At 56.2% G+C, this 12516-nt stretch overlaps 2 protein-coding genes across 5 annotated transcripts in view; one reads left to right on the top strand and one right to left on the bottom strand.

The window, feature by feature from the left end:
- Positions 1–559: 559 nt before the first annotated feature.
- Positions 560–10627, top strand: Stk25 (serine/threonine kinase 25). 3 transcript variants are annotated; one of them, XM_063236964.1, is made up of 12 exons: positions 560–726; positions 850–938; positions 5251–5481; positions 5987–6043; positions 6464–6572; positions 7280–7437; positions 7526–7711; positions 7975–8120; positions 8387–8513; positions 8751–8822; positions 9592–9728; positions 10029–10627. In XM_063236964.1, the coding sequence occupies exons 2-12, from the start codon at positions 909–911 to the stop codon at positions 10066–10068; spliced, it is 1293 nt and encodes a 430-aa protein (XP_063093034.1). In that variant the 5' UTR covers positions 560–726; positions 850–908; the 3' UTR covers positions 10069–10627. The 3 variants fall into 3 exon arrangements, with proteins under 3 accessions (XP_063093034.1, XP_003474604.1, XP_063093035.1); XM_003474556.5 differs by having other exon boundaries at positions 561–726; positions 8399–8513; XM_063236965.1 differs by lacking the exons at positions 560–726; positions 850–938 and adding an exon at positions 1074–1396.
- Positions 10628–10786: 159 nt separating this feature from the next.
- Farp2 (FERM, ARH/RhoGEF and pleckstrin domain protein 2) overlaps positions 10787–12516 on the bottom strand; it is a 126817-nt gene continuing 125087 nt past the window's right edge. For both annotated transcript variants that reach the window (XM_063236963.1, XM_063236962.1), the window contains exons 25-27: positions 11906–12013; positions 11538–11689; positions 10787–11392 (exon numbers count right to left, since the gene is read on the bottom strand). In XM_063236963.1, the coding sequence (XP_063093033.1) occupies positions 11281–11392; positions 11538–11689; positions 11906–12013 (372 nt within the window). In that variant the 3' untranslated portion in view covers positions 10787–11280. The remainder of the gene's footprint in view (positions 11393–11537; positions 11690–11905; positions 12014–12516) is intronic.

Consider the following 12516-nt stretch of genomic DNA (forward strand, 5'->3'; position numbering starts at 1 on the left):
GAGCATCACCTCTGGGCATTCAGCCATCACCTGGATGCCAGACTCCCCTAATCCCGCCCTGGTTTGCGCTGGGGATAGCGACCTCGCGTAGGGCTCACCCTCCCGAGCAGGGTTGCATTCGTGTCTCCCTTGGCCTTTTCTCCTATAGGGAGCCGACTTGAGCTACGCCCCGAGTCTCAATGACAGGCCCACTCCTGGGCCCATTACCATGCCTTTACAGGCAGGGATACAGAGGCGAGGGACAAAGCACTCCGCCGAGCAGGGGCCCGTGCTGGGCGACTTTTCTGGAGCCTTGGAAGCTCAGCGAAGGCTGGGAGTCGCGCTGGGGCCAAAGTAGGGGCACCGGCCCGAAGACGGAGAGCGAGCTAGGCAGATAGGCTCGGAGGAGATGAAGAGTCTGACCTAGGGAGTCGCCCACTCTTTCGAAGCCGACTTAAGTCCCAGAAAGCCCGCGTAGACCTTGCGCTGCCCCGCTGCCAGCCCCGCTTCGCGGCCAGATCCGGCCCGAAATTCGGCGTCCACACCGCCGGCGCCTGCGCCCCGCCGCGGGGCCTGCCGGGAGTTGTAGTCCGTCACCCGTGGACTCGGAGTCCCAGAGAGCCAAGCGCCCGCCACGACGCTGCCTCTTGGGTTGGGAGGCCTGGACGTTCCTGACTATCCAAGTGCTGGTGGGCTACTGCAGACACTGCCGAGCGAGCCGGAAGGCGGAGATGGAGCCGCCCGGAGGTGGGCGCGCCGCGGCGGGCCGGGCGGAGTTCTGGGCTGGGGCCCTGCGGAGCTGGCCTGGGCGGCGGCGGGCGGGACTCTAGTGGGGACCCCTCTGACTGCGCGGCCCTTCGTCCCCCGCAGGGGCCTGAGGCGAGCGGGCGCACGGACGGCCGGCCGAGCCGCGGCCACGGGCCGCGGACATGGCTCACCTCCGCGGTTTCGCGCAGCAGGTGAGACGCGGGGACGGCGAGGGGCCTGCACCCGGCCCTGCGCCTGACGGGGTTGGGATCTGTCCTTCATTTACTCAGAGGCGTCCGCCTCGCATGCGTGCCCAGCGCCCCGGGGCACTGTGTCAAGTCGCCTTGCGGTGAGGACCCCGAGTGTCAGCCGTGGCGGGCTCGGCAGTCTACGTTTTCTGGTTATTCCAAAACATCTGTGGGACGAGCTGGTGGCGGGACGACGAGTCGCTTGTGCTGCTGCGTGCCTCCGTTCGGCGCTAGGCTTGGCTATCCCCGAGCCTGGGCCGGACCCTCCGGTGCTGCCTGTCTTCCGAGCCGCCCTTCTGTGTCCCGGGAGCCCCCTACTCGGCGGGTCCCCTTGCCCTTTCTCCTCCGCCTGCCCTCTGTCCCCGGAGTTCAGGCGTGGGGCAGGAAACGCGTCCGCCCGCGCGGCCCGGAACTGGAGTCAGGTGAGCGCGACGCTGTGCAGTTTTGGGCATCCTCCTTGACCTGCTGTGTCTGACAGATGGGTCCCTGGGCTTGCTGAGGGATGCTGAATGAGACCGACATATTTTCTAGTGGTTTTTGACATTTTATGCCTAGTAATTACATGATTAAAGTGCTGAGAAAAATCTGTAGCTGGTTTGCGGGAGCCACAGGATAGCAAATGGGAGCTGCGAAGCGCCCTGTGGGAGGGAGCACAGGTGTGCTGCACTTGGACCTCAAGGGGAGAAGTGTGTCTCTTCAGAGACTTGATTTATAATAGTGGTCAGGATCCGGGTGGGGCTTCACCGATGGCCGCCATGGTGTCCTGTGACCTGTCGCTTTGTGAGATAGTAGGGTACACGCCCCCACAGCTTGTGCTTCCGTGACAGACTCTGGCTTCCACCTGCCAGTTCCTGCCTGCCCTGGAAGGCACTGTGCCCACTTTCTGGGAGCTGGTGGAGATGTCTCTGGTTTTGTGTAGTTGGTTGCTCCCCTTCTTTAGTGGAATGAGCCTAACAGCAAGCAGACTTGATGGTAGAGTCAGAGGCCCCAGAGCCAGTAACCTCGGGGCTGAGGTGGAGAACTGACGGGCACCAGCTGAATGACTGAGTGATTGCAAACATGACATGCATCACTCAGAAGGGGATTGGGAGGTCCCCCAGCCTGGGGAACTACTTGGTTTGCTTTTTTTTTTTCTTTTTTCATATTGAGGATTCAATCCAGGGCCTTTGAGCTGAGCTACATCTCCAGTCCTTTTTAATTTTGTTTTGTTTTGAGACAAGGTCTAGATAAGTTGCATAAACTGAGCTCTAATTTAATATCCTGCCTCAGCCTCCAAGAGTGCTGAGATTACAGGTGTGTGCTGCCACACCCAGCCAGCTTTCCTTTGTCAAGTGGAGCTGGAAACAGGGGCTCTTTCTTTCTTGTAACCCAGGCCAGGAGCATAGCCAGGAGGTTCCTGTCACACTGTTTTAGCCAAGGCTAACTAACCCACACTTGTGGTATCCAGACCTGTGGGATTTGGGGCTCAAGGCTGCCTCCTTCCCTGCTGAACCCAGAACTCTGGCTTTGGGGTCTGCTGCTTTGTTTTTTGCACTGAGGCAGTGGAACCTTTTAATACCTGGTTGGCAGTGCTCTGACCTGCAACCGCTGTGGTGGACTAGACCCAACCTGGTCTGTATAAAGAGCAATGTAGAGTACTCAGCAGAGGATGGAGCAGAGCTATAGGATGTGGGGCAGGAGACAAGGAGTGGAATAGTGATGCCCTGCAGTTTGGCTATGCGTTGGCCCCCTGCCAGCTGTATTTAGGCTGCCTTAGAATGCAGTGGACTGTGCCCTCAGAGTTCCAGGAGGACATAGCCTCAGGGAATCCCTGGGGCTGAGGTTGGGCAGGCCCAAAGGCCAGCGACTTGCTGGGTACTGTTTAGAGTTGCTAAGAAGGAATGGTGAGCATGATGGTAGGATACTTGAGCAAGGCCACTGGGCCTGATAAAGGAGAAGCCAGCAAAGAAAGTGCTGTTTTTCAGCCTTTGTCCTCCACCTGGTGTTGAGACCGAGCATGGAATAGGTGGTCTCTACCAAGTAGAGTTGTGATTTCCCCTCTGCTGCTAGGGGCTGGTGAATTGGTGTGGCAGTTTCTGGCCTAGAGGGCTATTGTGTGGGAGGAGGTCTGGCTCTGATCCATGGTGTTGCCCACCCTAATCTGAAAATAGCAGACCCAGCTGACTCAGCAGCTGCACTGAGTTTTCCTGGCCTTTCTTGAACATGAGATATTGCAGTCAGGATTTTTAAGGGAATAGATTTAATTTGATACAGGGCACATAATTTATAGGGTTATTTTATAATATTCACTCAAAAAGTCAAATGCAAAAGAATACAGGAAATCTGTTCACAGAGACCCAAAAATCCAGTTGAGGGTCTGGACCCCATGGCAGTGCCCTACACGAGTCCAGCTGAAGATCTAGAGCCCATGGCAATATCCTCCTTGAGTCCCAAGCTCCTCTGATGGTAACAGCTGAGTTCATGTCAGGAAAGCCATCATGAAAAGCTTCTCCAGGAGAATCAATAGCACCATCTGCCCCTCTAGTTCTCCTATCTTTCATGTGATTGTTGGAAACAATCCTCAGGTGGGCCTTCCATACCCAGCACCATGCTGACTCAGTTCATCAGGGTGTTCCAGGTTGACCATTAATCCGACATGTGAAATTGACAGAATGTGAGGCTGGATGCTGATGCCCCAGTGATACCAACAGGTCTGGCCTTTTCTGTCCAGTCAGATGTCACAGTCCTGGCTGTGGATGCGAAGTCCCCTGGCTTTGGGGACTTCGTGGCAGCAAGTCAACTCTATGCATCCCCGATGTCTCTTCATGTGCACTGTGGGCTCGACCAGCTGCTGCTTCTTTTCAGGGCTAAGGTTGGGCTTATGTGGGTAGCAAGCCAGCCTGCTCAGGGGACCTGCTTGACTGCTCATAGAAGCCATTGCACATGCACACATCTCACCCAGCCAGCTGGCCGGAAAGTATTTGTGACTTTTGGGTTGAGTGGCTTCTATGCTGAGAAGCCACCTTTGGTCCAAAGACTCTTTCCCAGGCATTTCTCTACTGCTGCCAGTGCTCACTCTGCAGAGTTCCTGTCACCTTAAAGACTGGTGCTCAGAAAAGGGTTATAGAATGGCTGGTGGTGTGTTGCCCAGGTGCTATCCCCTTCCTTCCTTGTCCTGAGTTACAAACCCTGGATAGGCAGCTAGTCAGCAACAACAGACTGGTCCAGACTTGTCAATTGCTGTGCAGGGGTGGAGTGAGCCTGAGATGTCCCTAGGGGTGGGCACCTGTGTTTGCTCTTAGAGGGCAGACCTTGTGCTTAGCATGGTGTGAGGCGGGTATTAGAGTGGTCAGTGTTATGTCACGAAACAAGGTGTGCTTCTGTCTTTTTATACCTGTCACTTTCAACTGGCACTGAGACGCTGTGTGGAAGAGGTGGTGACTAGTGGAGGTAGGATCTGCAAGTCTGGACAAGACTTGAACCTCCCCCCCCACCCCCGGCCTGGGGCTTTCCTAGGGCTTCTGAGAAGGTGTCATCAGTAGGTGGCAAAGGGAACACAGGATTCTCAGGAGCCTAGGAGTGTTCATGGATGGCTCCTGGTGGTGGGAGAAGTGTTGTGGTTTCAGTTGTGGTCTGTACAGAGGCTCCAGAGCCATCTTGGCTCAGCCTGGGCTGAAAATCTAGGGCAGGGCATGGGCCATGGACACATCTCATGGGCCTCATCCTGACATATAGCCTGGCACTTTTGCTCTGAGCTCAGCCACTGTCTGGCCTCATTGGTTTAAATGCTGAGGACCAGATTGGGCAGTGTGTTGTCTGAATAGCTGAAATGAGTATATGAAAAAGCATTGCTTTCTGTTCTGTGCTGGTGCACAGGTGTGGTCACTGGGTTGGGGACAGACAGTCCTTTTCAGGAGTGTGGCTGTGTAGAGAATATAGTTGATCCATGCTGGATTTTGTCTTTGAGTTTATTTTTAGAGAAGTTTTGGATATATGGCAGTTATAGGCTTGTAGCTGACTTGTTGCTAATATCTGGCGCTGGCGTTTGAGACAAGGTCTTTACCTAAGGTTCCTGGTTTGTTTCAGGATTTATTGTGTTACACTTGGGACACTCTCTGGAGCTTGACAAGTGGAGAGTTAATGTTTTCCGAACAAGACATAAAAAGAAGCCAGAAGGAATTGAGCTGAACTTGGGGTTCCTTGTCTGTGGCTTGCACGCACCCAGCAGGGTAGCCTGTGGGACATACTCTCTGACCAGGCCCTGCCCACCTTCTGTCCCCCCTCCCTGTCTCTACAGCACTCTCGAGTGGACCCTGAGGAGCTCTTCACCAAGCTTGACCGCATTGGCAAGGGCTCATTTGGGGAGGTATACAAGGGCATTGACAACCATACCAAAGAGGTGGTGGCCATCAAGATCATCGACCTGGAAGAGGCTGAGGATGAGATCGAGGACATCCAGCAGGAGATTACTGTGCTCAGCCAGTGTGACAGCCCCTACATCACCCGCTATTTTGGCTCCTACCTGAAGGTGCCTGCAGGATGCAGTGTCCGAAGTGGTGGTGGTGGTGGTTGGGGGCTGTGCTGGGCCCTTTCCTTCCTCTCCATGGGTACTATGTGATATATCTGAGGTCCTGCACTGGGTGGGTGCTAATGCTGAGCATGGGTTCTCAAAGGGGACAGAGGCATCTGTGAAGCTGGTAGGGTGTGAGTGGGGACCTTGAAGGTCCCTTGCCCTGAAGTAGCTGTCATGTCTGGGCTGCCTGCCTGCAGGCACTGCCTTGAACTATGTGGCATCCCTGTTGCCTATGCTCACTGTCTGAGCTTGCCAATGCGACGCTCGAGTGTGCTGTCTTTGAAGATCCCACAGGCTGAACCTCTGGCCTGGGTTTAATGGATGTTCAGTCTGTCTACCACGTGTGTGAGGAGGGCTGTGTAGCTAGGAGGGCTCCCTGTGTCGCCCAAGCCCTGGCTGCCTCCAGTGTGTGTGAGGTCTGCCATGCTTCTGTTGAGCTAACAGGTTCTCTCATTTCCAGAGCACCAAGCTGTGGATTATTATGGAATACCTAGGCGGTGGCTCTGCACTGGACCTGGTGGGTATGGGCTGCAGCAGTGGGAAGCTTGTGGTGGGGCAAGTAGTGCAGGGTCCTAAACCCTCAGGCTACATCCTCCACATCGTAGAGTAGCAGATGTAAGCCTACTGTGCTTGGTGGTAAGAGGAATTCTGGGGCTCTGCTGACCCATGACAAAGATGACAAAGATGGTGTCCCATGCACATGGGCTAGGGGAGCAAAGATGCTCTGGGTGTGTGAAGCCCTGCTCTCACCTCTGAGTTCACAGAAAGGGTGAGGATAGCCTATACTCTTTACAAGTAGACTCTGACCTGCTCCCAGTCTCTGAGAGTTTTGATGCAGAAATTGTTAAAGGAACACAGGCCCAGCCTCAGGGATGGTGATAGGGGTGGGGTGGGGTGGGGATGGGAGCTGAGGCTCTGTCCTGACACTCCTCTCTAGTTGAAACCAGGCCCCCTGGAGGAGACCTATATTGCCACCATCCTGAGGGAGATCCTGAAGGGCCTGGACTATCTGCATTCAGAGCGCAAGATCCACCGTGACATCAAAGGTCCTGCGGGGTAGACACAGCTGGGCTTGCTGACTTAGAGAGGCCAGGGTGGGGCGAGTGGCTATGTGCCTGAGGTCTGGGGAACGGAAGCCCTGTGCTCACTTGAAATTTATGATTCCAGCTTGCTGTTTTCAGAAGATGCTGCCCTTAATACAACCTTATTTAAAATTTTTGTGCTGGGGGTGGAGTCTGGGGTCAGTGTTGTCCCATGGAGCCTGTCCCCAGTCACAGCCTTCTCAGTCTCCCCCATATTCAGGAGAAGCCAGTTTTGCCTAGGGTGATCGGGGCTGGTTGAGCCTAGGCCAGGATCCCTGCTGAGTGCACAGGACTGGGCCAGTCCCCTCCCTCCCTCCCTTGTGCCCAGAGCCTTGAGCTATTTTGACGCACTGGTGATGCTGCTGGTAGAGACGGAGGCTTCATGACTAGTTCGTGTGGGCTGTGGGCTTGGTTTAGGGTCACTCCTAAGATTCCTGCAGCTGCCCTGTGGTTGGCATGTGTCAGATAGGAGGGCCTGAACTCAGGTGAGGGCCTCTCAGGGTGTGGACCTTGCTGCCCTGTGGCCCAGGACTGCCTGATTTGGGAGTGGCAAGGAAAGTACAGGTCCTAGGATAGCCTTGCTGAGTCCCCAGGGATCAGGTGGATGCCCCCAAGCAGGGCTTCCTGAGACATGTGAAGTCGAGGGTGACAGCCTCATCCTTGTTGAGCAGCTGCCAACGTGCTGCTCTCAGAGCAGGGAGATGTGAAGCTGGCAGACTTTGGGGTGGCAGGGCAGCTCACCGACACACAAATCAAGAGGAACACGTTTGTGGGCACCCCCTTTTGGATGGCGCCAGAGGTCATCAAGCAATCAGCCTATGACTTCAAGGTGGGTTGTGGGAGGTGGGGGGGGGTTTCTGGTTGGTCAGGTGGGGTGCTGGATGCCACAGCTGTCCTCTGTGCTGCCCCATTTTTAGGCTGACATTTGGTCCCTGGGCATCACGGCTATCGAACTGGCCAAGGGGGAGCCGCCGAACTCTGACCTGCATCCCATGCGTGTCCTGTTCCTGATTCCCAAGAATAGCCCACCCACGCTGGAGGGCCACCACAGCAGGCCCTTCAAGGAGTTTGTGGAGGCCTGCCTCAACAAGGACCCCCGATTCGTAAGCTGGGCCCCTGGCTGGCAGGCAGGCAGGCAGGCAGGCCAGCCGGCCGGCTGACTGGCCTGCCAGCCAGCAGCCCTACTTTAGGGGCAGGCCCTCAGGTGTTGCTCCCAGCCCCTTTCACCCATTAGAGTGAGGGCCTCCCACCTGGGCCCCAAGCCCACCTAGCCTGCCTTGTGTGTGCTGGCCCACAAGGGTGGACCTTGATTGTGCTTGGTACTTGGCTATGCCCGGCACCTGGTGATTGGTGTGCACCCTCACAGCGGCCTACAGCCAAGGAGCTTCTGAAACACAAGTTCATCACGCGCTATACCAAGAAGACCTCCTTCCTCACAGAGCTTATCGACCGCTACAAGCGCTGGAAGTCGGAGGGCCATGGCGAGGAGTCCAGCTCTGAGGACTCAGACATGTAGGGGCCTTGTCTGTGGGGGCTTTTGCTGCATGCCCACCCCATGGCTGGGTGTGCAGGCTGGGTGGGGTGTCCATTCCAGGGGCTGAGTCCTTTTCTGCCCCCTCTCCCCATGTGGATCATGGTCCATCTACCCCAGGTACAGAGGGCATGTGTGCTGGTGGAAATAGTGATTCTGTCTTGCTGTTTCCAAAGGGTGCTGCCCATAATATAATCTGTGGTTTTCTGTGGTGCTGGGGCTGCAGCCCAGGTCTCTTCTGACTCAGCCTTTCCTTCAGAGACGGTGAGGCCGAGGAAGGGGAACAGGGCCCTGTATGGACATTCCCTCCAACCATCCGGCCCAGCCCACACAACAAGCTGCACAAAGGGATGGCCCTGCATAGCTCGCAGAAGGTATGTTCTGGGGTGGGTTGCAGGTTGAGCTGGGGTGAGGTCTGGGCTCTCATGAGGAGGGCATCTGGAGCCAGGAGTGTTACTGAGTTGGCTGGAGTCACACTAAAGCTTGGGCCACGTATGTGGGGTGTGTGAGGCCTGTTGAGAGCTGACTTAGGTTCTTGGGGGCTCCCCAGGCTGGGCAGGAAGCCAGTCTGCTGCCCTCACTCATCCTGTGCCTTGGCTTCTGCCTTGTAGCAGACAGACCCTATCAAGAGACAGCCACGGTCCCAGTGCCTGTCCACGCTAGTCCGACCGGTCTTTGGAGAGGTAAGGGTGGGGTTGTGCCCCTCTGCTCCTGCAGTGCCAGTGCTTTCCTAGCCTTTGGCAGCTGATCGTGGGTGGGCTTATGAGCAGGGATTTCTGACAGAAGCAATCACAGACCCCTGGGACAAATATACTGCCCTGCAGGACTCTTTCTGGTTAGTGGTACTGAGGATGGAATCCAGGGGAAGCCTACCTCTGCTCTAGCGTTGCTTTTAGATTTCAAGATGGGCTCGCTAGGTGGTCTGGGTCCCCCTAGTTGCCACGCTGCATCAGCCTTGTGAGTAGTTGGGGTCACAGGCACACACCAGTGTCCAACTCAGGCAGGACCTCGTGTTCCCAGCCCTGCAGAGATCCTCTAGTCTTGGGTGGTTCTGAAAGAGAGCTAAGGTTCTGTGACAAGTCAAGAGAGGGAGGCTGATTCTTGGTGCTGGGGTCAGTTCCAGGGCAGGGCAGCATGAAGGTGACTCTATCATAGTCCTGTGGTCTCTCATGACAGTCACCTGATGATGGGAGTCAGAGCCATCCCCAGATGTGCACGTGGTAGTGCACCCCTGTCACCCCAGCAGTTGTCTGAGTGTTCAAGGCCAGCCTGAACTAACATAAGGAGATCCTGTTCCAAAAACAACAAAATCAGGTTGCATTTGTGTGGCAGCTAGTGGAACCCTGGCTGGGAGAGGTGAACCCAGAGCCTGGGGGAATCCTTATTACTGCTGTAGGATGTGCTGCCTAGGCTGCACCATCACCCACCAGCTTCCTGGTCTGCTCTCTGCAGCTGAAGGAGAAGCACAGGCAGAGTGGCAGTAGCGTGGGTGCACTGGAGGAGCTGGAGAATGCCTTCAGCCTGGCTGAGGAGTCCTGCCCTGGCATCTCGGACCAGCTCATGGTGCGCCTGGTGGAGCGTGTGCAGAGGTGAGTGGCAAGTGGCTGCTTCAGTCCCATGGGATCTGCAGGGAGCCCTGGCCCAGATGCATGGTGTTGTGTACAGATGACTTCTGACCTCCCTACATGAGAACTTCTCAGAAGGGTCTGAGACCAGGGGACAGTGATGGGCTCGGGCTCTGGGCCCTGGTTTATATACCTGTGAGACAGGAGACCCATCCAGTGGCCTGGGCCCCACAACACCATGGATGCCTGTAGACAGCACATCTGTGGCTGTGGGCCTGCCTGCTGGGACATACGCAGTGCAGCCACAGGCCTCTCCCCCTGCAGGTTCTCGAACAGCAGAAACCATCTGACATCCAGCCGCTGAGCGTGCTGCCCTTCGTGGAGAGGGTGGAGTGTGCTCTGCTGCTGAGCTGAGCATGGAAAGGACCATGATGTGCAAGTCCCCACCCTGTGCTATGTTGTAACTTCGAGGACTTGTCAGCCCGAGGCCTCAAGAGTTCAGCACAGTACCGTGTCCCTCTCCCTAGCTGGCCCGTGAACAGGTGTCTGATGGCAGCCACAGAGCTGTCTTGGCTTTCCCCAGAAGCAACCCCATGGCTGCCAGGCCAAGGAGCGGAGGAGTGACTGTTGGGCAGCTCTGCCCGTTTTCTTCAGATTGGGTTAGGGAAGCAGAACAGCCCCAGGGGGCACCCCAGCCTGCCTTCCTCGCCCTCCCATCCTGATGCTGTCTGCAGTGGTCCAAGATGGTCCTAGATCTGCCTTGTGGTGTCGGATCAGGTACTGTGTTTTCTCATAAGTACTTGTGCACCCCAAATGTGTTTTTAAGAAAACTGAGCTGTTTCCTTTGGTGTCCTGAGGGTAAGGTGTTCACTTCTTGGAGCACTGTGGGCCCTGACACTTGTAATAAAGACCTGGATAGGAGACATGATTGTGTGGGGCCTGACAGGTGGATTCCTGCAAAGGCAGCTCCCCACTGCTAAAGTGTCCCAGCACACAGTGACTGCTGCTGGCTGCCTTCCACATGTCCTCGTGAGTTCTGCAGGCTCCCCCAGAGTGCACAGCAAGAGGGCAGGGGGCACATAGGCAGGTGAGGGGATGCCATGTATTTGCAGTCATGTGTACATAGGAAGAGTCTGTTCCCAGGGAAGCTAAGAAGGTGGAAGTGCCACTTGCCTGGGGCTGCAAGAGACTTACTTTTGTCTTCTCCAGAGGTGGAGGGTATGGGAACCAGACTAACTTTTGCCAGACTCTTGGCTTGCCGTGACCTGCAGTGTAGGCCCGGGGTGGTCCCATCTAAAGTTCTGTAGTCCTTGGCCCCACTCAGGGCAACATGTGGCTTGCTGCCCATACCTGAGTACAGTCCTTGGTTAGGGTCTCCCACTCGGGTCTCAAGAGTGAGACATCCATGTCCTTACAGTGTCCTGGCCAGCCATGGGCTGTGCTGTACCCAGAGTCAGTGGAAACCTGGCCACCATGCTGTCTGTGTCACCGCCTCCTCAGCTCAGCCTGAGGATGGGGATGGCGTCTCTGGGCTGTGTAGTCCTCTGAGCAGGTCCTAGTTCAGGCAAGGTGGGCTTCACTCTTTCCCCTTGGGCGTCTCCTCTAGCCCTGAGAAGGGCCGTGGGTCATCCTGTGTGGGGCTGGGGGTGCCACGTGAGCTGCTGGCCCTCTCGATCACCTCCATCCACCTACAGAAGGGTCAGGTTGTCAGGCCAAGAGGGACCCAAAGCATTGCTCAGCCCTTGCTTTCCAGGACCAGGAAGTTTGCCTCCACCTGCCTGAGTGGGGCAGGAGGTGTCAGCCAGACCCAGTCTGCACCCCCATAAAAATCACCTCTCAAACGTGTACTTGCTCTCTGCCCGGAAGAAGTAGACATGGGATTTGAACTGGAGCTTGAAAACGTAGTCCTTGTGGATGCCATCTGCCTCCTTGGGGATGCTCACACTGTAGCCCAGCAGTGGGAGACTGGCCAAGGGGTGGTCATCCTGCAAGTCAGCACAGGGATGGGGGGAAAGGCCATCACCCTGTCTCCACCACTGCCTACAAAGTGGCTCCCAGGAGGAACCCAAATGAGAGGACCCTGATTTCCTCCCAGAAGGTACTGGGAGGGTGGGTGAGCAGTGTGTAGTTGGTGGCCAGAGCCATTGCTGAGGCACAGGTGAGAAGGGCCAAGGGGCTAGGCCACAGTGCAATGCACGTACCTGGTGAGTCTTGTAGAAGAACAAACAGAAGTTGGTAAAGACCACCCAGAGTTTCTGCCAGCCATTGGTGTTCTTGAATTTTCTCAGCAGGTACCCTGAGAGCTGGTTCTGTCGAGAGAAAGCACAATGCTACAGGAGCTAGCATAGCCAGGTCCATCTCCTGACCACCACAGCTTCTGACTCTGACGCCTGGGTTTTGCCTGCTGCCTGCACTGCACACAGGTGTCCCTGTACTGCTGTCCTCAGTTATGTCGCATGACAGGAAGCTCACAGCAAGTGTGTAGCCCTAGATGCTGAGTGGAACACTGAGGAAAGGCCCCACCCTGACAGCCGACAGGCCTACCTGAGAGCAAGGTGAGGGAGAAGTGGGCACATGTGTGCTACACATGAAGGCCCTACCTAGCCTGTCTCTAACTCCAGGTCCCATGTGGAGTGGCCAGGCCCTTCCCTGTCCTGCCCACAACATGGCTCCATGCCTGTGTTAGCCCGCAGAGCTATAGCAGGGAGTCCAGTTGGAGCCCAGTCTGACAATAGCCTATGGCCTAGCGGGGACCTGCTGGTTCTGACCCACAGTGGTGTCACTAAGTGGGAAGCCCTTGGCCCTGGCTCTG

The sequence above is a fragment of the Cavia porcellus genome, unplaced genomic scaffold (assembly GCF_034190915.1).
Source record: "Cavia porcellus strain 051 isolate PalLab524CR breed Dunkin Hartley unplaced genomic scaffold, mCavPor4.1 scaffold_26, whole genome shotgun sequence".
Lineage (NCBI taxonomy): Eukaryota > Metazoa > Chordata > Mammalia > Rodentia > Caviidae > Cavia > Cavia porcellus.

Excerpts from the sequence above, each read along its gene's own strand:
- Stk25 (XM_063236964.1), top strand. The coding sequence starts at position 909 with ATGGCTCACCTCCGCGGTTTCGCGCAGCAG. Across the intron at positions 7,438-7,525 it reads AATCAGCCTATGACTTCAAG|GCTGACATTTGGTCCCTGGG; the intron begins GTGGGTTGTGGG and ends CCCCATTTTTAG. Across the intron at positions 9,729-10,028 it reads CTGGTGGAGCGTGTGCAGAG|GTTCTCGAACAGCAGAAACC; the intron begins GTGAGTGGCAAG and ends CTCCCCCTGCAG.